The sequence below is a fragment of the Rhinopithecus roxellana genome, chromosome 1 (assembly GCF_007565055.1).
Source record: "Rhinopithecus roxellana isolate Shanxi Qingling chromosome 1, ASM756505v1, whole genome shotgun sequence".
Classification (NCBI taxonomy): Eukaryota; Metazoa; Chordata; class Mammalia; order Primates; family Cercopithecidae; genus Rhinopithecus; species Rhinopithecus roxellana.
In genome coordinates this window covers 57,552,002-57,576,337 of record NC_044549.1, presented here as the reverse complement: position 1 = coordinate 57,576,337, position 24,336 = coordinate 57,552,002, and the positions used below count along the sequence as shown (strand labels likewise).

At 49.2% G+C, this 24,336-nt stretch overlaps 2 protein-coding genes across 8 annotated transcripts in view; both read left to right on the top strand.

The window, feature by feature from the left end:
* The window catches only part of ARIH2 (ariadne RBR E3 ubiquitin protein ligase 2), a 69,247-nt gene extending 56,139 nt beyond the window's left edge, over positions 1 to 13,108 (top strand). For 3 of the 6 annotated variants that reach the window (XM_030914404.1, XM_010370185.2, XM_010370191.2), the window contains 8 exons: positions 1,006 to 1,123; positions 2,095 to 2,145; positions 2,236 to 2,257; positions 7,044 to 7,195; positions 7,906 to 8,049; positions 9,255 to 9,323; positions 10,461 to 10,544; positions 10,767 to 13,108. In XM_030914404.1, the coding sequence (XP_030770264.1) occupies positions 1,006 to 1,123; positions 2,095 to 2,145; positions 2,236 to 2,257; positions 7,044 to 7,195; positions 7,906 to 8,049; positions 9,255 to 9,323; positions 10,461 to 10,544; positions 10,767 to 10,838 (712 nt within the window). In that variant the 3' untranslated portion in view covers positions 10,839 to 13,108. Of the gene's footprint in view, positions 1 to 1,005; positions 1,124 to 2,094; positions 2,146 to 2,235; positions 2,258 to 7,043; positions 7,196 to 7,905; positions 8,050 to 9,233; positions 9,324 to 10,460; positions 10,545 to 10,766 lie in introns of all 6 variants that reach the window. The other 3 variants (XM_030914315.1, XM_010370177.2, XM_010370189.2) reach the window with 1 other exon arrangement.
* A 5,846-nt stretch (positions 13,109 to 18,954) lies between these two features.
* The window catches only part of P4HTM (prolyl 4-hydroxylase, transmembrane), a 19,146-nt gene continuing 13,764 nt past the window's right edge, over positions 18,955 to 24,336 (top strand). For both annotated transcript variants that reach the window (XM_010370107.2, XM_010370098.2), the window contains exons 1-2: positions 18,955 to 19,711; positions 19,934 to 20,015. In XM_010370107.2, the coding sequence (XP_010368409.1) occupies positions 19,358 to 19,711; positions 19,934 to 20,015 (436 nt within the window). In that variant the 5' untranslated portion in view covers positions 18,955 to 19,357. The remainder of the gene's footprint in view (positions 19,712 to 19,933; positions 20,016 to 24,336) is intronic.

The following is a 24,336-nucleotide window of genomic DNA, read 5'->3' as shown; positions in this document are numbered from 1 at the left end:
CTACGTTGGTCTCAAACTCCTGGTCTAAAGCGATCCCTTTTTTTTTTTTAAACAGGGTCTCTCTCAGTTGCCCATGTTGCAGCACAGTGATGCGAATATAGCTCACTGCAGCCTTGACCTCCAGAGCTCAGGCAATCCTCCTACCTTAGACTCTCTAATAGCTGGGACTACAGACACATACCACCACACCTGGCTAATTTTTTCATTTTTTGTAGAGATGGGGTCTCACCATGTTGTCCAGGCTGGCTTCAAACTCCTGGGCTCAAGCAGCCCTCCCATCTTGACCTTCCATAGTACTAGGATTATAAGCATGAACCACTGCACTTGGCCTACAGAAACATTTTATTTGTGCATGTTAGAGCATGTCTTACAAAGGCTTAAGTTGAAGAGACATTCATGTAGTATTTCAGTATAACTCATGAGTAAGTAAAGGTTCCATGGGCCTTGAGAGAGAAATTTACCTATTTGAAAAGCTCTAGACCGGGCAGGGTGGCCCACACCTGTAATCCCAGCACTTTGGGAGACCGAGGCGAGCAGATCATAAGGTCAAGAGATGAAGACCATCCTGGCCAACATGGTGAAACCCCATCTCTACTAAAAATACAAAAAATAGACTGGGCGCAGTGGCTCATGCCTGTAATCCCAGCACTTTGGGAGGCCGAGGTGGGCGGATCACGAGGTCAGGAGATCGAGACCATCCTGGCTAACACGGTGAAACCCATCTCTACTAAAAATACAAAAAATTATCCGGGTGTTGTGGCGGGCGCCTATAGTCCCAGCTACTCGGGAAGCTGAGGCAGGAGAATGATGTGAAGCCGGGGAGGTGGAGCTTGCAGTGAGGCGAGATCGCGCCACTGCACTCCAGCCTGGCGACAAAGCAAGACTCCGTCTCAAAAAAAAAGAAAAGCTCTAATTCATGATTTATTGACTTGGATAAAAGGAAAATTTTAAACATGGGACCCTGACTTAATGAACATTTGAATGTTTTTCTTTTCCAATTTTAAGTTTCAAGTGTCGTCAGATGTATCATGCACCCACAGACTGCGCCACGATCCGGAAATGGCTCACGAAGTGTGCAGACGACTCTGAAACAGCCAACTACATTAGTGCTCACACTAAAGACGTAAGGATTGTATTTTACCTCTCATGGATCTGCCCTCTTATTGCTGCCCAGGGCCTAGCCTTGGAGATTTGCCATCTGAGAGCAGAATACCCAGAGCCCCAGGGCCCTTCCTGAGGACTGGGGGTTGGGGACCCTCATGCAGAGTTGGCAGCTTGTAGCAGTTTATCACAGGATGCATTGGGTGCATTTTTTCTTTATTATTATGAAATGCCAAAATGCCAGAAAAGAGGGAACTAATTAGAAGAAAACTACCAGCCTTTAACAGCTCTGAAAAGGAGGTGGTTAATAGCCACACTTGATACATAGTAAGGCTGTAATGCAAGCTCAGACCTGCACGATACTCATTTTGAAGTTTCCCGTGGGAAAGTATGGCCCGCGGGCTCTAGGGGTCACTGTACCCTTTGTCAGTCACTTGCAGAGTATGCACTCACAAGCACAGTTTTAATAACGACATTATTAAACATGGTCGACTTCACAGCAGTGGGAGATCACAGCATCAGACTGGTCTCTGCATTGCTGCCTCAGGTTGCTGGCATCTCTCAAATGGTAGAGAGGAGCTTTAGATGTGGTTTCCTTACGCTCTTCTCAAAGCAGAAGTTCAGGCAAGCTGACCACGACTGAATCCATTGTGGCAGCTCCTGTGCTTCTTTGCCAGTCCCCTCAAGAAGGCAGGTTTTCTGCTGATTCAACCTGTGCTTAATCTGAGCAGCTTTGTGGCAGGGGCAGATGGTGGAAGGAAGACTTAGTGGGGTTCAGCTGGTGCTTGAAGCATTTCAAAGCCAAATATGCTGACCTCATTTCCTTGAATTGCTGTTCCAGCCTCAGTGACCTGCCACATTAAAATGGGATGCTCCTCCCCAGAAGTGCTCGCACGATGAGCAACTGGGCACAGGTGCCAGGAGCTTTGTGTAATTTGTCTTAAAACCAACCTGGTGGTATGTGAGCCTAATGGCACCCTTCTGTCTCCTCAGTGTCCCAAGTGCAACATCTGCATTGAGAAGAATGGAGGCTGTAATCACATGGTGAGCAGAAGCCTCTGCACTTTGTATGTGTGACATGGAACCTTTGGTCAGTGTGCCCTTAACGTGTTCTCTTCTGTTTCCCTCTGACAGCAATGCTCCAAATGTAAACACGGTGAGTTCTAAGCTTGGTATGTAAGGCCCAGTGGCACTTTCTTTTGGTTGGGTCTCCGTTACTATTTAAGTGAGTACTTCTGCCATGAAATGACAGAACATAGAAGAGCCTCAGTCACTTAACAGTCACGGTAACTGGCATAAAGTAGCTTTTTTTTTTTTTATTTTCTATTTTTTGGTCCCTCTTACAATCCCACTGCTATCTTGCTAACATACATAGTCAGACGTCAAGTTTGGGATAATCCTCATGATCCTCAGTTATCCAAGAAGATGATTTCAGGGTGTTGCTTTCACTTTTTTGCCAAGGCAGGTAAGTAGCTTGGGGCTTATCTGTGCTACCTTGTAGATACCTTTACCAGAAGTAGTAAAATAATGGTTTTCCCTTGCTGTTTTACAGAGTTTCTAGTGGGGGTTTTGATTTAACCTTTCAGACCTCTTTCATCGATCAGGAATAATTTACATAGCTAGAACCCATTGGTTTTGTATGCCACCCGGCCAGGTCAGCTGAAGAAACAGACTTCAAGCAGAAAATATGTTCAAGTGGGTCTCCTACCCAGCTGCTTTGATGCTTATCAGGAGCCCCTGAGAGTTTGTGAGAGTTTCTTTTTTTTTTTTTTTTTTTTTTTTGTGAAGGAATCTCACTCTCACCCAGGCTGGAGTTCAGTGATGCAATCTCAGCTCATTGTAACCTCCATCTCCTGTTTTCAAGCAGTTCTCCTGCCTCAGCCTTCCGAGTAGCTGGGATTACAGGCATCTGCCACCGCGCCTGGCTAATTTCTGTATTTGTAGTAGAGAAGAGGTTTTGCCGTGTTGGCCAGGCTGGTCTCAAACTCCTGACCTCAGGTGATCTGCCTACCTTGGTCTCCCAAAGTGCTGGGACTACAGGAATGAGCCACTGCACCTGACCGAGTTTTGCTTTGTAAGGGCCTGTGCAAATGCTATTTCCAGGAACCCTCTTTTCTGTATTTTTTGAGACCAGAGTCTCACTCTGTCGCCCAGGCTGGAGTGCAGTGGCGTGATCTTGGCTCACTGCAACCTCCACCTCCTGGGTTTAAGCAATTCTGCCACTGCAGCCTCCTGAGTAGCTGGGATTACAGGGACTCACCACCACACCTGGCTACTTTTTTGTATTTTTAGTAGAGACGGGGTTTACACCACGTTAGCCAGGCTGGTTCAAACTCTTCACCTCGGCCGGGCGCGGTGGCTCATGCCTGTAATCCCAGCACTTTGGGAGGCCGAGGTGGGTGGATCACGAGGTCAGGAGATCGAGACCATCCTGGCTAACACAGTGAAACCCTGTCTCTACTAAAAATACAAAAAATTAGCCGAGCATGGTGGCAGGCACTTATATGTAGTCCCAGCTACTCGGGAGGCTGAGTGGTGTGAACCTGGGAGGCGGAGCTTGCAGTGAGCCGAGACAGAGCCACTGCACTCCAGCCTGGGCGACAGAGCGAGACTCCATCTCAAAAACAAACAAACAAACAAAAAACTCTTGACCTCAGGATCTGCCAGCTTCTCAGTGTGCTGGTATTATAGGCGTGAACCACCGTGCCTGGCCTTTTTTTTTTTTCCCCCCAAAGATGGAGGTTTGCTCGTCACTCAGGCTGGAATCTAATGGCGCAATCTTGGCTCACTGCAACATCTGCCTCCTGGGTTCGAGCAATTCTACCTCAGCCTCCCCAGTAGCTGCAATTACAGGCGCCCACCACCACACCTGGATAATTTTTGTGTTCTTAGTATAGATGGGGTTTCACCATGTTGTCCAGGCTGGTCTCGAACTTCTGACCTCAGGCAATCTGCCTGCCTTGACCTCCCAAATTGCTGGGATTACAGGTGTGAGCCACCGTGCCCGGCCCCAGGAGCCCTCTTAATCAGAGTGGTCATGGCAGGGACTTAGACAGTAAAATTGACTCTGCAGTGCCGAATGAAGATAGGCCATGGCTAGTGGCATATTTCTGTGGGGCCACACTCTTTTTTTTTTTTTTTGGAGACAGAGAAGCTCTGTCGCCCAGGCTGGAGTGCAGTGGCGTGATCTCAGCTCACTGCAAGCTCCGCCTCCCGGGTTCACACCATTCTCCCGCCTCAGCCTCTGGAGTAGTTGGGACTACAGGCGCCCGCCACCACGCCCGGCTAATTTCTTTTATTTTTAGTAGAGACGGGGTTTCACCATGTTAGCCAGGATGGTCTCGATCTCCTGACCTCATGATCCACCCACCTCGGCCTCTCAAAGTGCTGGGATTACAGGCTTGAGCCAGCGTGCCCACACACTTTCCCCCTCTTTTTCTTGGTATATATCGGAGAGAGAAGTATATCATACACTTAGAACAATGCAAAAGACACACAGAGTTTAAAGAATAATGACAAATACCCCAGCACCCACCACATTTCTAGTGCCTAAGAAGCCCCATGAGTGTCCATATCGCTTGACACCCAGAGTTAACTGCCATCTCACAAGAATCGCTTGAACCCAGGAGGTAGAGGTCATAGTGAACCGAGATTGTGCCACTGGACTCCAGCCTGGGCGATAGAGCGAGACTCCATCTCAAAAAAAACTGCCATCTCTTTCTTTGCTGTATATTTATATCACCTATATGGGCAACCCTAAGGAATGTGGTGGTTTTTTTGTTTGTTTTTTGTTTTTTTCGAGACGGAGTCTCGCTCTGTCACCCAGGCTGAGTGCAGTGGCGCGATCTCAGCTCACTGCAACCTCCACCTCCGAGGTTCAAGCAATTATCCTTGCTGGGCCTCTGGAGTAGCTGGAATTGCAGTCACATGCCACCGCACCCAGCTAATTTTTGATGAAGTCTCACTCTGTTGCCGGGGGTAGAGTGCAGTGGTGCAATCTCGGCTCACTGCAACCTCCGCCTCCTGGGTTCAAGCAATTCTCCTGCCTCAGCCTCCCAAGTAGCTGAGATTATAGGCGCCCGCCACTATACCCAGCTAATTTTTTGTATTTTTGTTAGAGACGTGGTTTCACCATGTTGGCCAGGCTGGTCTTGAACTCTGACCTCGTGATTAGCCCGCCTTGGCCTCCCAAAGTGCTTGGATTACAGGTGTGAGCCACCACGCCCGGCCTGTATTGTTTGAAATGGTAGCAAGCACACCTAGCTAATTAAGGAGAGGGCAGTGTTGCCACTATTAGGTGAAGGCTCCCATAAGAGAAATGGAACAACCTCTGGGTCTCCGGGTTTTGCTTTGGCTTCCCTAAAATGATTCAACCTCATTTTTTGGTAAGTCAGTAAGCCAAGTTATCCCAGGAGATTGAATCCTGAGAAACAGGAGTTACCCTGTCAGGGTCTCTGGAAGAGGCAGAATAGGCCAGATATAAAATCGAATAAGGTATTATTAGAACACACAATGTGTGTTCTAGACAACCAGGAGGACCTCACTTAGACAAGTTTTGCTTCTCGTAGCAGCCTTGACACAGATATAACAAGGCACATAGCCCATGTGCTCATGGAATGCAGAATATCAACAGGCCATTGTTCATCCAACAAAACTGTGGTTGGCTTCTCTCCATTAGACTGCAATAATTCTTTGAGCATCTAACAATGAATCTTTGAACATATAGGGGATTTTTTTTTTTTTTTTTTTTTTTTTTTTTTTTTTTTTTTTTTTTTTTTTTTTTGGAGACAAGGTCTCGTTCTGTCACCCAGGCTGGAGTGCAGTGGTGCAATCTCGGCTCAGTCTCCGCCCTGAAGGTTCAACCAGTTCTCGTGCTTCAGCCTCCCAAGTAGCTACTGGCACGTGCCACCACACCTGGCTAATTTGTGTGTGTGTGTGTGTGTGTGTATATATGTATTTTTTTTTTTAATAGAGATGGGGATTTCACCACGTTGGCCAGGCTGGTCTCAAATTCCTGACCTCAGGTGTTCCACCCGCCTTGGCCTCCCAGAGTACTGGGATTACAGGTGTGAGCTACCACGAAAGCAGAATCATAGTTCTGATTATGAACCATTGGATAGCTCTAGGTTTTATGGAAATGTATTATTTGTCAGGCGCAGTGGCTCATGCCTGTAATCCCAGCACTTTGAGAGGCAGAGGTGGGCAGATCACTGAACATTGGGGGTTCGAGACTAGCCTAGCCAACATGGTGAAACCCCATCTCTACTAAAAATACAAAAATTAGCCAGCATGTTGGTGGGCACCTGTCATCCCAGCTACTCGGGAGGCTGAGGCAAGTGAATCGCTTGAACCTGGAATGCAGAGGTTGCAGTAAGCTGAGATCGTGCCACTGCACTCCAGCCTGGGTGACAGAGTGAGAATTCGTCTCAAAAAAAAAAAGAAAAATAAGAAATGTGTTCTTTAAAATAGAAGAAAAAGGGGAAAAGCCTTTATTCTTAGCTTCATATACAAAAATCTTTCTAGGACAAGTGTGAGGGTAGGAAGCAGTAGGGAGGTCAGTTTGTACTGATGATGTGCATTTAGACAGTCAGGTGGGCCTCAGTTGGACAAGTTCCTGCTTCTCATAGTGGCATTGACATAGCAGACCAGTAGTCTGTACAGTCAGCATCTGCCTGTGTTAGATTAATAAAGCACATGGCGCATGTGCCCATGGAATAGAAATTATCCATAGGCTTTTGTTCCTATCAGCAAATACAGACTACAAGGACAGTAGGATGTGACAGGGATGAGAGGTGCGCATTCCTTCAGGAAAGAGGCCCCCTTGGGAAGTTCTGTTCAGGTGACCCCTTTGGGAGCAGGATCTGACTGTCTCTCTCCTCTGCCTATAGAGGAAAGTGGAGTTGTCTTGTAGATGTAAATGACTCTTCCTCTGTTCTACACAGACTTCTGCTGGATGTGTCTAGGAGATTGGAAGACTCATGGCAGTGAATACTATGAGTGTAGTCGTTACAAGGAGAATCCTGACATTGTGAACCAGAGCCAACAAGCCCAGGCGAGGGAAGCCCTCAAGAAGTACTTATTCTACTTCGAGAGGGTAGGTGTCCTGTCCTGTACCTTCCCCTACAGGGTAGGCTTCTTCCACTTGACCTGCTGGTGGGATTCCCAGGGGACTGGTAGACAGAGCCAGCCTGTGCACATAGAAGTCAGTGAATGGAGCTCCTGCGGTATCCCTGGGTATCCCTCTATAGATGTGCCTTTCAAGCTCTACAGGGTATATCTCCAGCCAACTGGGAAGGACCTGGTACTGACTTTGGTTGAATGATGGATTGAAGGACAATGAGGGGCCATCAGACAGTCTTTTCCATCTAGTGCCATCTTTTTTTTTTCTTTTTTTCAACGTTTTTAATTTTTATTTATTTTTTTCTTTCTGTCCTCACAATCTGTTCCCATAGTATCATCTTAGTAGTCAGATTTGGAAAGCAGTTTCTCCCAGGGAGCCCTTCAGAAGCCCAAAGAGCACCATGCATAATGGTCTCTAATCACAGTAGACCATCAGGGTCCTAGCTTTGCATAGTCGTCAGGGCTGGAGTCCCATTGCCCCAGAAGGGTAGTGATCTGGCAGGCATACAGCTGTTCTGGACAGGTTAGAAGGATGGACTGAAGAAGATCTGCTCTTGCACTTTGGGGAATAAGTTAGAGGAGTCTGTGGCCATGTCCTGTCAGCAAGGTGTCTATCCTGAACTCCTGTGTAGACCTCTGTACCTTCGTGGGACTCGTGTGGTTTTCCCCTTCTGTGCCCTGTAGTGGGAAAACCACAACAAAAGCTTGCAGCTTGAGGCACAGACATACCAGCGGATTCACGAGAAGATTCAGGAGAGGGTCATGAACAATCTGGGGACATGGATCGACTGGCAGTACCTACAGAATGCTGCCAAGCTCTTGGCCAAGGTATCTACCACTTCACTCATCCTATCCCTGGTCCAGTGCCTGGCTCTGTCACAACCTCTGAAGGTGGGAAGCCCTGTTGAAAGAGGGTATTTTAGCACCCTGTGCAGCCTTTCATGCTTCTGCTTGTGGATCCACATCTTCCTGTGCTGTGCCCATCAAGGACCCAGTCCTCTGCTGGATGTCCAGGGGATTTATAAGAGTGTTGCACTGCCTCTGCCTGCAGGGAAAACTAGAGCACTTTTCTTCTCCTTTTGTCCTGTGTATGCATCACTCAAAGGAAAATAAAAGATTGAAGGGCCGGGCGTGGTGGCTCACCCCTGTAATCCCAGCACTTTGGGAAGCCGAGGTGGGCGGATCACTTGAGGTCAGGAGTTTGAGACCAGCCTGGCCAACATGGTGAAACCCCGTCTCTACTAAAAATACAAAAGTTAGCTAGGCATGGGGGCGCATGCCTGTAGTTCCAGCTGCTTGGGAGGCTGAGGCACGAGAATCGCTTGAACCTAGGAGTTGGAGGCTGCAGTGAGCTGAGATCATTGCACTCCAGTCTGGGTGACAAAGCAAGACTCTGTCTCAAGGGAAAAAAAAAAAAAAAAAGGTTGGGCAGGGTGCAGTGTCTCACGCCTATGATCCCAGCATTTTGGAAGGGCAAAGCAGGTGGATTGCTTGAGCCCAGGAGTTTGAGACCAGCCTGGGCAACATGAGAAAACCCCGTCTCTACAAAAAAATACAAAAATTCGCCTGGTGTGGTGATGCACACCTGTAGTCCTGGCTACTTGGAAGGCTGAGGTGGGAGGATCGCTTGAGTCTGGGAGGCAGAGTTTGCAGTAAGTGGGGATTGCACCACTGCACTCCAGCCTGGGCATCAGAATGAAACCTTGTTTCAAAAAAAAAAAAAAGGTTATCTTTGGCTAAGCATTGAGATAGATGTGTTGACTCTGATGTCCTACTCAAGAGGGAAAAGCTATTGAGGCAGCTGCTGGTAATCACTTTGTAAAAGAAACTGGGTGTTCTGTGACCATTGTTGTTTGTTTGTTTTTTCCCCATATCTTTTCACAATTCATCTCTATTTGGCTTAGTATCATTTCTTTCAGGCCCATACCTATAGAGCTAAGCTCATTTGCATGTGAAGGGTAGGAATTGTAAGAGCCACCTGAGATGCAGGTAGCTTAGAATCACAGACACAGGTCCCTTCTCTCCTGTTGCAGTGTCGATACACCCTGCAGTACACCTACCCATATGCATATTACATGGAGTCTGGACCCAGAAAGAAGCTGGTAAGGCAAAGCAATTTTTCTACTCTGTCCTGTTAGCCTCAAAGGTGCCCTTCTCTACCAGCACTTTGCAGGAGAGTGAGGAACAGACCCTGGTCATTGGGAGGGCAAAGTTAAAACAAAACTCTAATTGCAAAATTCCACTTCTACTCTGGGCACCTCCAAAATACATCTCAGGTGCTGTTATTTTGTGTAATGTAAGACACATGCACCTAATCCTCTGAACAACTATATTTAAAGGGTGATTGGCTAAAAAGGTCTGTGGCCAGTGGGAGGCCACTAGTGCCCATGCTTGGGAGGGATATTGAGCATGCATGTCCTTAAGATATATTTGACTGTTTTATACCTTAATTCTTCATCTTAGAGTTGAATTTGAATATGAATTTATTGTTACTACCACTAACAATAAATGTTAATAAACTAGTAATTCACATTTTTGTTTAAATGCTGGAAAACAGAAAAGCATTTACGTTGTCCAGAAAGAAATTACCACTGTCAGCATTTTCCAGCCTTTTAAAATTAATATTGTGTATATATAACATTTTATTGTTATAAAGTTTATTGTTATAACTGTTATGAGTTACCTGCCTGGTAAATACCATTTTGTTAATGGTTGCATAAATGTGTCATTACATGATTGTACAATCACTTGGGACATTTATTCTTTGTTTCGTTACTATAAGTAGTACATTGAGGAACATTTTTGTGCATAAAGCTGTATCTTCTTAGATGTATAATTACTAAGTTTGAGTATTTTTAAGGCTCTTGATTTGCAGAAGGACTGAAAAAAAGTGAAGTGATAGTGTCTGAGTATATTCGTTTGACTTATTTTTTACAGCATCCTTTCCCTTTCATGTTGGGAGTGTTCTCTTTAGTGACTTAAATTCTTCCCCTTCCTTTGGGAGTGTGGAGGGTGGAGTGGACCTTTTAGGGGTGGAGGGTGAGTGTGGCCTTGCCGTTTGGATAGCCTTTTGTTTGGATTCTGGCTCTGAGCACAGGGAATAACACTACTTTCTGAGGACAGTATCAGGATTGTCTGTAGTTCTTGAGCCTGAGGTGCTGCGTGTGCCCACCCCGTGTACAGGCCCTGCCCCAGCCACAGCCCACTCACCTTTTGACCCTTCTGCTCTGCCTATGCAGTTTGAATACCAGCAGGCTCAGCTGGAGGCTGAGATCGAAAACCTCTCATGGAAAGTGGAGCGTGCAGACAGCTATGACAGAGGGGTAAGTGCCTACTGTCCTCTTGGATTCTATATTGCAGGTAAAGGAGGACTGACCTGGTAATAGGTGACAGGGTTGTTGGCTTGTGCACTGGAAGCTGCTGCTAAGAATGGGAAGGGCAGTGTTTTTTACTCCTTAGAGGTCCTGGAGGGTGTTTGTGGCTTTGGCTACTCCTTGCTCCCAGGCCTGGGCCATGCAAGCATACACCTTGTTTCTCTGATGCAGGACTTGGAGAACCAGATGCATATAGCGGAGCAGCGGAGGAGAACCCTGCTGAAAGATTTCCATGACACCTAAGTTGGGATGTGGATGTGCCGGGGTGAGGAAAATGTGGCCGCAAGGTCTCCCGGCTGCCGTACTGCATGCTGCAGGCTCTGCCTTTCATGACCCCAGGCGACAGCCAGGGCCCCACTCCTGAGAGACACTGGCAACACTTCTTAGTTGATTTCTGTTTTCTTCTCTTTTCACTTTTTGTTTCTACCAGGGTAGAGGCCATGTTGAACTGGCCTCTTTTCAGGACTTTTATTTCCCCCTGGATGGTTGTTGGGAGGGAGGGAAAGTGTTTTCTGAATGGCTATTAATAGTATTAGATCATTACAACTTATGTAACTTTCAAAGATTGTACAATTATACCAAAAAAAAAAGGCAAACTATAGGATAACACAGAGCCCTTTTTGAAAATAAATTGGCGTTGGAGTGTTTTACCCTCTAGCTGTTTTACTTAGAATGTAACATATGCTGCCTACCCACCTGAAAATGTCTGTACTGCAAGAGGGCCCTGGGCCTCTGCTTTCCAGATTCACATTTGTCTGGCCAGAGTTGGAGTCCCAAAGGAAGAGCATGGGTGGCAGATGGTAGGGAATTAAACTGGCCTGTGCAGTGGGCACAGAGCACAAGGAGTCACAGCATACCTCCTGCCTTACTATGGCGGTACGGAGACAGTTCAGAACATGGTCTTCTTGCCACAGGGTGGTGTTGTCTCTGGTGGTGCTGCATGTCTGTGGCTCACCTTTGTTCTTGAAACTGAGGTTTACCTGGATCTGGCTACTGAGGCTAGAGCCCACAGCAGAATGGGGGTGGGCCTGTGGCCCCCTAAACTAGGGGGCATAGGTTCATCACAGCATTTCCTTTTGTCTCCTAAAGATAGGGATCTACTTTTGAAGGGAATTGTTCCTCCCAAATAAATTTGCTTTACCTTGGTCCTTTCTTTTGTGCCAGTATTCAAGTGGTATAGCCCTGAGCAGGGTCACATTTGGCCAAACCTGACACTGTCTTGCTGCACTCTCCTTTGGCAAACATCAGGGTCAGAATTCAGGATAGCCTTCCCTAGGGCACTGGCCTTTCTGGCACGGGGACCACGTTTTCACAGGTTATTTTCATGTTACCTGGAGTGTGTCCAGAGGCTGCTCTGAGGCTGAGGTGTATTCCCCCTTGCCTGGTTTCCAGCTGTCAGAGGGATACCATCCTAGGGTCTGGGAGTCCAAGGCCATGGGACTCCTTGGTTTGTGGTCCCAGATCCTGTACTAAGAAGGGTCTGGCCAGAGGAACAGACCAGTTTTCGCACAGTGAAGTGCAAGGGAACAAGTGGTTTGCCTGGTGTCCTACCTTTCCTGAATCTGGTCCTGTGGGCCATTGAAAAGTTAGATCTGTGATTGCTGGGGTTTTTGTGGCTTTGTTCAATGCTTCCACTCTAGGGCAGGCAGAGCAGTCTATACTCTCCCACACCTGCTTGACCTCCAGGGAGAGCTGATACAGAGATCTGTGAATATTACGATAGAAATTATTTGGTATTCATACATTTCACCTTCAAGTCAGCAATTTCCCAGGTACCATGTAAGCTATAAAACAGTCATTCTTAAAGACACAGGATAGTTGTGACTCATGGAATCATGAGGTCCATGGCTGGTTGCAGGTTCCCTTTCTCCTTCCCCAGGTTTTGTCTCTTACTGTGTTGTCCCCAGCAAGGGAGAGACTGTGGGGTGGATTGGGAGAACAAATTAGGAGTATAGCGGATGAACCCAGAATGGAACAGTGGGGGCGCTAACTGAACGAGGAGAGTACCTGCTGCAGGACCTGGAGGTCAGGTGTGAATGCTATATTGGCACAAGGAATAAATATCCTGGCCTCTGGAGCCTTTACCTCTCCATCAAGTCCTTCCTGTGATACTGCCATGGCACAGGATCTGAGTTGCAGCTCTGCACCCTAAATCACACCCTAGGCATTGTCTGGGCTGCAGGGCTGCCACATTCTGCACTTGTGTCCAGCTGTGGCCCTGGATGCTGGGGCTGCAGGGTTTTCTGTGCTCAGACTATGGCCTGTAGCTCTTGGCCTGTGTAGAGTCCCCTCCTGTGCCCCCAGTGGCTGTTTGTCAACATCATCAGGAAGATGGGAAAGGTCAGGTAGAATTTTTCTGCCCTACAAAGGGTAGAAGAGAAAGGACACAGTATTTTCATGAATTTACCATATATCTTTGTTTTTCTTCAAAGAAAAAGTTAATTGAGGCAATGTCATCTGCTCAAAGTTGAGTGGTTTATTCACAATAAACTGTAAGTTTCTGATTATAAAAATGTGTCCAGAGTGTTTCTTCATGGGGTCTAGGTAGTCTCCTGAGCCCACAGGGGTCTGGCCAGTGAACACCAGAGGAGTGCCTTCCTATCAGTCAGCCCCTTCTTCCAGAGGGCTGGGGAGGCCCCAGTGACCAAACTCAGCTCTGTTTTCCCTTTCTGGCTGTTGGGGGAGAGGGCACCTGTAAGTGATCCCCGTGGAATGAAGTAGAAAATTCTGGCAGTTTTCAGCTCTCCTCTCCTTCCCTGGGTACAGGCTGAATCATTCCCCATCAAAAACAGATCCCAGGGTTGTGGTAGGGTACTGAAATAAATGTCCCAACCCCCCCCCCCCCCCATTCTGAGATCTCTGGACTCCTCCAAAGTAGACATGGGAATGTAGGGCTGTGGAGTATGGCAGGGCGAACTCTAGCTTCACGGGAGCCCTAAGGGTTGTGAAGAGAGAACTTGGGGCAGAAACAAGTGTAGAGTCTAATCTCAAGGGTGAAGGACAGGAAATGGGGTTTGGATTGATTAAGGGGTCCACATTTGTGTCAGAAGTGGCAATAGTGTCAGTGGTTAAGTAGCTCAGGGGTAGAGTGGAAGCTCCATAGCTGTGGGCAACAAGCACAGGGCACCTGTGGCTAGAACAGACCTCATACATTGCCAGTCTGAACTCCGCAGCTCTTCCTGTGGACCTCAGGTGTGCCAAGCCCTACGCTTGGCACCTGGGCATACAGTGGTATGCAAGTGATTCATGTGCTCTACCTTCCAGGAGCTTCCGGTCCATGGGGGACACGGAAGGAATTGATGACTAGTGAATGTTTTTTGTTTTGAGACAGTCTCGCTCTATCGCCCAGATTGTAGTATAGTGGCATGATCTCTGCTCACTGCAGCCTCCACTCCTAGGCTCAAACATCATTCTGCTTCAGCCTCCCGAGTAGCTGGGACTAGTGTGTGCCACCTTGCTCCCCTAATTTTTATATTTTTTTGTAGAGACAGAGTCTTGCCATGTTGCCCAGACTGGTCTCAAACTCCTGAGTTCAAGCTGTCTTCCTGCCTTGGCCTCCCAAAGTGCTGGGATTACAGGCATGAGCCACTGCGCCCAGTCCACTAATGAATGTTTGTACTAGAGCAGCAAGGCCAGGAGCGAAGGACCACCCATGCTCAGGGCCACTCCTGCAGACCACTGGGGCCAGGGTACTATGGCCTTGGTACCATAGCCTTGGCAATCCTAAAAAGAGACAAGATAGCACCTTCTAGCGAAGTCAAGAGGAGGGATTTTCCATGTAGCCCACAGGGGTCCACACAATAAGCATCTGAGCATCTCCTGTATAATGGGCTCTGCTTGGGGTGGGATAGAAAGGGATAGAAGTGGGACCTCACAAGACAATCACATTAACATTAACTGAGAACATACCCATTTAGTCCTCACAAAAGCCGCTTGAGGTAGGTGCTGTCATCATCCACATTACACAGCCACTTAAAATGAGAGCTAGGGGACTCGCGTGGTGGCTCACGCCTATAATCCCAGCACTTCAGGAGGCTCAGACTGGAGAACTGCTTGACCCCAGGAGTTCATGACCAGCCTGGACGACATAGGGAGACCTCTTCCTACAAAAATAAATAAAAATCAGCTGGGTGTGGTACTGCACACCTGTAATCCCAGCTACTTGGGAAGCTGAGCTAGGAGGTTTGCTTGGACCTCGGGGATAGGTGCAGCAGTAAGCCATGATCACACCACTGCACTCCAGTCTGGGTGACAGAGCAAGACACTGTCTTAAAAACAATCTGGGCATGGTGGCTCACGTCTAATGCCAGCACTTTGGGAGGCCGAGGGGGGCGGATCACCTGTGGTCAGGAGTTTGAGACCAGCCTGACCAACATGGTGAAACCCTGTCTCTGCTAAAATAAACAAAAAATTAGCCAGACGTGGTGGTGGGTGCCTGTAATCTCAGCTACTCTGGAGGCTGAGGCAGGGGAATAGCTTGAACCCAGGAGGCAGAGGTTGCAGTGAGCTGAGATTGCACCACTGCACTCCAGCCTGGGCACAACAGAGTGAGACTCCATCTCAAAAAAAAAAAAAAAAAAAAAAAAGGCCGGACATGGTGGCTCACAAGTGTAATCCCAGCACTTTGGGAGACCGAGGCAGGCGGATCACACGGTCAGGAGATCAAGACCATCCTGGCTAACACAGTGAAACCCCGTCTCTACTACAAAAAAAAAAAAAAAAAAAAAAAAAATTAGGTGGGCGTAGTGGCAGGCGCCTGTAGTCCCAGCTACTCAGGAGGCTGAGGCAGGAGAAGTGTGAAGCTGGGAGGCGGAGCTTGCAGTGAGCCGAGATTGGGCCACTGCACTCCAGCCTGGGCGACAGAGCGAGACTGTCTCAAAAAAAAAAAAAAAAGAAAAAAGAACACAGATAAATAGAAGGCCTGGATTTGGTAGTGTGTACTGCCATGGCATCAAAGGGCCAGGCTTTTAAAAGACAGAAATTCTGGTTTCTGATGTGGTTGTGAAATTCCCACAGCTGACAGCAGGTGGAGCAGCCCTGCAACCTGCTTGCTTTCTGTTTTCTGGCAATGAGCCATCAGTACCTTTGCTTAGTGATAGGCCTAACTCAGGTAATAGGTGTAAGAATGGAGTTCAGGAAAATAGGTTAAGCAAAGTACAGATTTTATGGTGATCAAATTCTAGTTTTTAAAAGGCTAGAGGGGCCGGGTGTGGTGGCTCATGCCTGTAATCCAGCACTTTGGGAAGCCGAGGTGGGCGGATCACAAGGTCAGGAGTTTGAGATCAACCTGGCCAACATGGTAAAACCCCATCTCTACTAAAAATATAAAAATTAGCCGGGCGTGGTGGCACGCGCCTGTAATCCCAGCTACTTGGGAGGCTGAGGCAGGAAAATTGCTTGAACCTGGGAGGTGCAGAGGTGGCAGTGAGCCGAGATCGAGCCACTGCACTCCTGCCTGGGCGACAGAACAAGACTCTGTCTCGGGGGGGGGGGGGGGGGGGGGCGGCGGAAAGGCTAGAGGGAAATAGTCTCAATTTCATTCCAAAAAAGGTATGAGAAAACCATGAGATCCTTGGTAAAATTGTGGTTCTGTTGGTTGGTATTTATTATATTTAAGAATTTAGGAGATTTGGGCTGGATGTGGTGGCTTACACCCGTAATCCCAGCACTTTGTGAGGCTGAGGTGGGTGGAACACCTGAAGTCATGCGTTTGAGACCAGCCTGGCCAACATGGTGAAACCCTGTCTCTACTAAAAATGCAAAAATTAGCCGGGCATTGTGGTGGGCACCTGTAGTCCCAGCTACTTGGGAGGCTGAGGCAGGAGAATTGCTTGAACCTGGGAGGCAGAGGTTGTAGTGAGCCAAGATTGTGCTACTGCACTCCAGCCTGGGCAACAGAGCAAGACTCCATCTCAAAAGAAAAAAAGCCAGACGTTGTGGTGCAGCGCCTGTAATCCCAGCTACTTGGGAGGCTGAGGCAGGAGAATCGCGTGAACCAGGGAGGTGGAGGTTGCAATGAACTGAGATTGCACCACTGCACTCCAATCTGGGCAACAGACTGAGACTCCGTCTGAAAAAAAAAAAAAGAATTTAAGAGATTCATATGATTTTAGAAAATCTGACTTGTTTGACTTGTTTCTATTGAACTACTACTCAGAAATTGAGAGACTTTTGGCCTAACTAGGGTGGATTAATGATAAGCTGCAGGGAATTTGAACAGTCTTCAATTGGTAATAGAATTTTCATCTATTCGAATCAGAAACATTTCTTTAGCAGCAATTACATTTATTTTAGAATTCATTTTAGTGGGGAGGGGCAGGTCATCATTGCCTTGGCCTCCGCCTCTGCAGGAGTCCAGGCCTCCCTGGTTGCCTTCAGAGCTGTAAGTTCCCTCTCCATCTGAAGTGAAATACTGGGCTACTGGTGGTGTGTAGTTAGCACCCCAGCCTTGGCTAAGCCACAAGACCTCCCATTGCTGCCTGTTCCCTTTCTGTCTGGAAACAGAACCTCTCCTTTTGTGAAGCAGTGTTTATCTATCCTATCCTAAGGAGATTGACCAAAGTGGTCCCTGAGGGTGGCTGGATTAGTGGATGCCCACATGTGCTTGAATCGTGAAAACTGCCACTCTGTGTAAAGTCTTGGGAGAAAGCCTGGGTGCTGTGGCTCACACCTGTATTCCCAGCAGTTTGGGAGACCGAGGTGGGCGGGTCACTTGAAGTCAGCAGTTTGAGACCAGCCTGGCCAACACGGTGAAACCGTGTCTCTACTAAAAATACAAAAAAAAGCCAGGCACGGTGGCTCACGCCTGTAATCCCAGCACTTTGGGAGGCCAAGGCGGACAGATCACGGGTCAGGAGATCGAGACCATCCTGGCTAACACGGTGAAACCCTGTCTCTACTAAAAATACAAAAAAAATTAGCCAGGTGTGGTGGCGGGTGCCTGTAGTCCCAGCTACTTGGGAGGCTGAGGCTGGAGAATGGCATGAACCTGGGAGGCGGAGCTTGCAGTGAGCTGAGATTGTGCCACTGCACTCCAGCCTGGTCGACACAGCAAGATTCCGTTTCCAAAAAAAAAAAAAAATTAAAATTAAAAAAATAATAAAAATACCAAAAAAAATTGGCCCGCCATGGTGGCGCATGCCTGTAGTCTCAGCTATTCGGTAGGCTGAGGCAGGAGAATTGCTTGAATCCGGGAGGCAGAGGTTGCAGTGAGCCAAGATCGCGCCACTGCACTCCAGCCTGGACGACAGAGTGAGACTCCGTCACAAAAAAAAAAAAAAAAAAAAAAAATCTTGGAAGAAAGAGGTGGGCCTGTCCTTGGAGCCCCTGGCCTGCCTTGACTTGAGGGGACTAGAAAATGCAGACTATGCTTTGCTGTGGGAGAAGGGAGAGGAGATGGGAGAAGAGGTAAGGGGGTCTTACCAGGGTAGGGAGAAACCACCAGTGTGACCTGCCTTAAAAGTGTTGCTCTTGGCCGGGCGCGGTGGCTCAAGCCTGTAACCTAGCACTTTGGGAGGCCGAGACGGGCGGATCACAAGGTCAGGAGATCGAGACCATCCTGGCTAACCCGGTGACACCCCGTCTCTACTAAAAAATACAAAAAACTAGCTGGGCGAGGTGGCAGGCGCCTGTAGTCCCAGCTACTCAGGAGGCTGAGGCAGGAGAATGGCGTGAACTCGGGAGGCGGAGCTTGCAGTGAGCTGAGATCCGGCCACTGCACTCTAGCCTGGGTGACAGAGCCAGACTCCGTCTCAAAAAAAAAAAAAAAAAAAAAAGTGTTGCTCTTGCCTGCAAGTCCACCTCGGGGAGTGGGATCAGCTTCTGCCCTGAGGGCGTGTAGTAATCTCTTCCTGAGGATAACCAGCTCTCGAAGAGCAGGGATTCCTTGGCACTTGACCACTGGTAGGTATGTCTTCCCCCCACCCCGTTTTTGGTGATAATCTGTTTAATTTTTCTCTGAGGTAATGGTGTCTCGGTTGTGGAAGAGTCCCTTCCCACCTCTTCACACGTGCCAGCTTTGATGCAAGGAGTGTTTCATATACCTGAGCACCGGCTCATTCCTGCGGGTTGCCATGGGGGGCTCACCTTCCTGATGCCAGGGCTCCTCCAGGATGCACTCTCTGACTGCCTATGCAACCCTGCACATCAGGCAGCTTCTTCCTAAGGCCTGCCTGACTCCTGCAGGGCTCTCCGGGAGATCCGGACCGACCGCGAAACCGAGCTCCAAGAACGCTTGCGAGGAGGCTGTGGGTCCTACCCTATCGCCGCTTACGCAGTACCGGCCTCCGTGGCGCCCCCAAATGCCGCACTGTTGAGTCATCCCAGTACTGCCTCCTCCGCCCTGCGCTCCCCAGCCCCGCTCCTGGAGTCAGAAGATGCAGACGATACTGTTCCCGGAGGCAAGAGGGCGTCTTCATGCAGGCACCAAGAAGCTCCCAGTAGTGTATGCCTTAATGGTGCCGCTCTTGTCTGCGTCTACACACTTGGGGCCTTGGCTTCTGACTTGGGGCGTGTACAGCTCTGCCCGACAACAACCCAGCTTGGGAAGAGAAGCCCCAGCGTGGGCTGGGGCTCAAGGCGCAGGGAGGCCGAGCCCCGCGCGGACACAAGCGGCTCCGGGCGGGTTCAGCACCCCCAGGAACCCCCAGGCACCGTCTCCTAGTGACCGCGGCGCTCGCGGGCCTGGCGGCCGTTGTCCGGGAGACTGCGCAGCGCGGGCACCCCGCGGCCCCTCCCCTTGAGGCGCGCGCGACCTGGGTGCCATGGCGGCGGCGGCGGTGACAGGCCAGCGGCCTGATTCCGCGGCGGCAGGGGAGGCCTCGAGGCCGCAGTGGGCGCCGCCAGACCACTGCAAGGCGCAGGCGGCAGCTGGGCTGGGCGACGGCGAGGACGCACCGGTGCGGCCGCTGTGCAAGCCCCGCGGCATCTGCTCGCGCGCCTACTTCCTGGTGCTGATGGTGTTCGTGCATCTGTACCTGGGTAACGTGCTGGCGCTGCTGCTCTTCGTGCACTACAGCAACGGCGACGAAAGCAGCGATCCCGGGCCCCAGCACCGCGCCCAGGGCTCCGGGCCCGAGCCCACCTTAGGTCCCCTCACCCGGCTGGAGGGCATCAAGGTGAGGACCTCCCCGCCCCGCCGCGCTCCAGGCCCCGCACGGCTGAGCCCGAGAGGACCGGCACTCAACCCGGGTCCCCACACTGCCCCCGGCGCTGCTCTGCGTCGGTCCCGCGCGCTCCCACTCACGCGTCTGCTGTCGCGCTCCGGGCCGGGGTGACTTGGCCCTTCTTGGGCAGCGCGGTCTGGCGACCCAGCTGCCCGCTGTGCGCCTTTCCCTTAGGTGGGGCACGAACGTAAGGTCCAGCTGGTCACCGACAGGGATCACTTCATCCGAACCCTCAGCCTCAAGCCGCTGCTCTTCGGTAAGTCCGCCAGATACTCCTGGGAAGGGCCAGGGTCTGCGGTTTGGTGGCCACCTTGAGGCTCATTGTGACCACGTGACCTCTATTTTGAAAATGGCTGCTTCAAAGCAGCCCTTCCAGAGGATTACCAAAGTGAAGGACCTTCCGGGTCCTCGGAATAGGGTAACACTCCCTCTTATCCCTACTCCCTGCAGTCCATTATTCCATCACAGGGCTGGCAGAGTGAGCCTGAGGCTGGTGTCTAAACATTTCATTGCAGCTGTCTTCCGTGCCACCATTAATTGTCACCTTCTAGAACTGGGGGGGAAGGTGGGAGACTGATAACCAGCTTTCTGCTTACCTCAGGACCTCAGGGGAAAACCCCACTGCCCAAGTGGGCCTTGTGGTCTGATGAGAAGCAGGCTGTCCAAGTGTAGATAAACTGGTGCACCCCGCCAGCCTCCTCCACCAGAGCACCAGTCAGAGGCTCAGCTTTTGCTGCCAGCGCTCTGAGATTCTTCTTACCATGAAGTCTTTGTTCAGCCATCATGGGCAAAGCCTTCTAGAGTGACTCCACTTGGAGCCACAACGTAGCTCATCGTTTCTGAGCTCGTTATGTGCTTGTCTTCGTATGATTATTTCATTTAATTCCTGCAACCCCTCTGTGATGTGGGTGTAGATCCTACCCTCAGACCAGTGGGGGAGAAAGCTAGGCACAGAGAGCTGCTGTGGCTTGGCCAGGCTGACATGGTTACTTTAGTGGTGAAGCTAGGATTAGAACCCACATAGCCTGCCTCTAAGGCCTGTGCAGCAAAGCCACAGTGAGAGCTGTGAAGACCTCAGAGTCCTTCAAAGGCCACCAGTGTCAACAAGATGGGGACCCCTAGTCCCATGGACCTTGTCCAGGGTGTTTGTGCAGCCCAACCCTGGGTACCTGGCCTCAAGTGACATATTTGCAAACCCAGGGCCATTCCTGCCTGCGAGGGGATGGAATGGGTTAGGAGCTGGGGCCAAAGTAGAACATTTGAGCACATGTCATTACCTCCAAGGCAGAGAGTCCTGGTTGGGGATTATGCCTAGACCTGTCAGAATGATGTCATATGCATGCTGTTTATAGGGAAATAAATTATGCTGTCAGTCCTGTTGGGGGAGGGGGGGCATCCAAAGCTGGTTGTTGTTGTTATTACTGTTACTATTGAATAACTTTGAAATCTGTGCCAGGCACTATTTCAGGTGCCGGGAACACAGCATTGAACTAAATATAAACAATGAAACAAAACTCTGAAGCTGACATTCAAATGAAGAGGAAATAGACAATAAACAAATATATACATTGGTGTTTCAGATGTTGATATGTGATTGCAAACAAGTAAGACAGATGTTTTTTCTTTTTTGCCAACATAAAATACCTGACAGGGCCGGGCGCGGTGGCTCACGCCTATAATCCCAGCACTTTGGGAGGCTGAGGCAGGCGATCACTTCAGGTCAGGAATTCGAGGCCAGCCTGACCAACATGGTGAAACCTCATCTCTACTAAAAATACAAAAATTAGCTGGGTGTCGTGGCAGACACCTGTAATCCCAGCTGTTTGGGAGGCTGACGCATGAGAATTACTTGAACCCAGGAGGCAGAGGTTGCAGTAAGTCAACATTGCACCACTGCACTCCAGCCTGGGCAACAGAGAGAGACCCCTGTCTCAAAAAAAAAAAAAAAAAAAATAGAAAAAAAGAAAATAGCAGACAGTAAGGCAGAAGTTCAGCTGGGATTGGAACACTTTTTTTTTTTTTTCAGACAGAGTTTCTCTCTTGTTGTTCAGGCTGGAGTGCAATGGTATGATCTCAGCTCACTGCAACCTCCGCCTCCCAGGTTCAAGCGATTCTCCTGCCTCAGCCTCCCAAGTAGCTGGGATTACAGGCATGTGCCACCATGTCCGGCTAACTTTTTGCATTTTTAGTAGAGATGGGCTTTCACCATCTTAGCCAGGATGGTCTCCATCTCCTGACCTCAGGTGATCTGCCCTCCTTGGCCTCCCAAAGTGCTGGGATTACAGGTATGAACCACCGTGCCTGGCTGGAACCCTTGATAAGGTAGCCAAGGTGGACCTGCCTGAGAAAAATATTTGAGCAAGGCCGGGCTCGGTGGCTCACGCCTATAATCCCAGCACTTTGGGAGGCCAAGGCGGGTGGATCACCTGAAGTCAGGAGTTCGAGACCAGCCTGACCAACATGCGGGAACTCCATCTACTAAAAATACAAAATTAGTAGGGCATGGTGGCACATGCCTGTAATCCCATCTACTTGGGAAGCTGAGGCAGGAGAATTGCTTGAACCTGGGAGGCAGAGGTTGTGGTGAGCCAAGATTGTGCCATTGCACTCCAGCCTGGGTAACAAGAATGAAACTCCATCTCAAAAAAAAAAAAAAAAAAAAAAAAAAAATTTGAGCAAAGACTTGTGGGAAGTATGGGATAACTGTCAGGAAAGAGGGGTCCAGGAAGGGGACTAATACTCACCCCATTACTACTACACTACTATGAACAGACACATCTGAGGAGGCAGTGTTTTCTCTCAGCAGCCTTCCTGGGATCTGTATATATCTAATTCATATTCATGTTAGGTTAAGTGAGCCATGAAGCCAAAGTCTCCCTAATAAGCAGCTTGTCCTGTAAAGCAGAGAATGAGCCAGGCTTGGTGGTTCATGCTTGTAATCCCAGCACTTTTGGGAGGTTGAGGTGGGTGGATCACTTGAGGTCAGGAGTTCAAAACCAGCCTGACCAACATGGTGAAACCCTGTCTCCACTAAAAATACAAAAATTAGCTGGGCATGGTGGCAGATGCCTGTAATCCCAGCTACTCAGGAGGCTGAGGCAGGAGAATCACTTGAACCTGGGAGGTGGAGGTTGCAGTGAGCCAAGATCATGCCACTGTACTCCAGCCTAGGTGACAGTGAGACTCCATCACAGGAAAAAAAAAAAAAAAAAAAAAAAGGTATAGAATGAGAAACCCAGATCTGAAGTCACCAAGAGCAAATTACGAAAAGCAGAGGAAATTTGACAAAAGGTAAACTGGTTCTGGTTAAGCCATCAGATGGATCTCTGTTTCTGCAGACAAATTTCAAAAGGTATAACCAAGAGATTGTAATCAGTGATTACAAGAAGTCCAGATGTGTGAGAGGGGAGAGGGTGGTCATGGTGGGGCAGTTCCTGAATACTGTGGTATTGGATGACTACAAAAAAGGATGCCTCATCCCCAGCAGGAGCAGTGTCTGTCTTCTGGGCCTGCCTGTCCCTCTGTCCATTGGTCTGCTACCCAGTCACTGTAAATGGGCAAGCAGGGCCCGAGAAGAGTGGGCCTGCTATAGATTCTGCCCACTCTGCCATGCTGTTCTTGGATCTAAACCTGTGATCTGCCAGCCTCAGGGACCCAAGATACCTGGGATCGAAGAGTGGATGCTCAAGATGTGAGTTGGGGCAAGGGAACTGGGGTCCACCCTAAGGTGCCTCCATCTCTGTAGAAGGGAAACCTAGCACTTCTCAGGGAAGACCCCATGCAACCCCCAGTCTCTCTCCTTGAGAAATATTTCCTGTTTCCCACCCTTGTTCCTAAAGACACTTGGCAACTAGGACCTGGGCCACAAAAGGCCCAAGCTGAGCTCCTGGCAAGTACCTCCAAGACTCATAGGTCATTTTCCCTTGGTAGGGAAATAAAGAAATAATATTTGGAATATTGGGTGTCAGCTGAGGGCACCATCTTGTTCAGAAGAGAAGTGCTCCATTTCCAAACCATTGCCACCTCTCTGGGGACACTGCTTTCTTACATGTGGCCTACTTCTCCCGCCATCCTGCCCCACTCCACACTGATTCTGTCATAGCAGATCAGATCTCATTGCTCTCTTTTTTTGTTTTGTTTTTGTTTTGAGACGGAGTTTCACTTTTGTCACCCAGGCTGGAGTGCAGTGGTACCATCTCGGCTCACTGCAACCTCTGTCTCCCGGGTTCCAGTGATTCTCCTGCCTCAACCTTCCAAATAGCTGGAACTACAGGCATCCACCACGCCCGGCTAATTTTTTGTATTTTTAGTAGAGACAAGATTTCACCATGTTGGCCAGGCTGGGCTCAAACTCCTGACCTCAGGTGATCCACGCACCTCAGCCTCCCAATTACAGACGTGAGCCACCATGCTCAGCAGCTCATCACTCTCTTAAAAGTCTCCAACATTTTCCATTTAACTTCTAAGTCTCATTTGATGCCTGAAAGCCCTCTCGCCTCTCTTTTTTTTTTTTGAGACGGAGTCTCGCTCTGTCGCCCAGGCTGGAGTGCGGTGGTGCGATCTTAGCTCACTGCAAG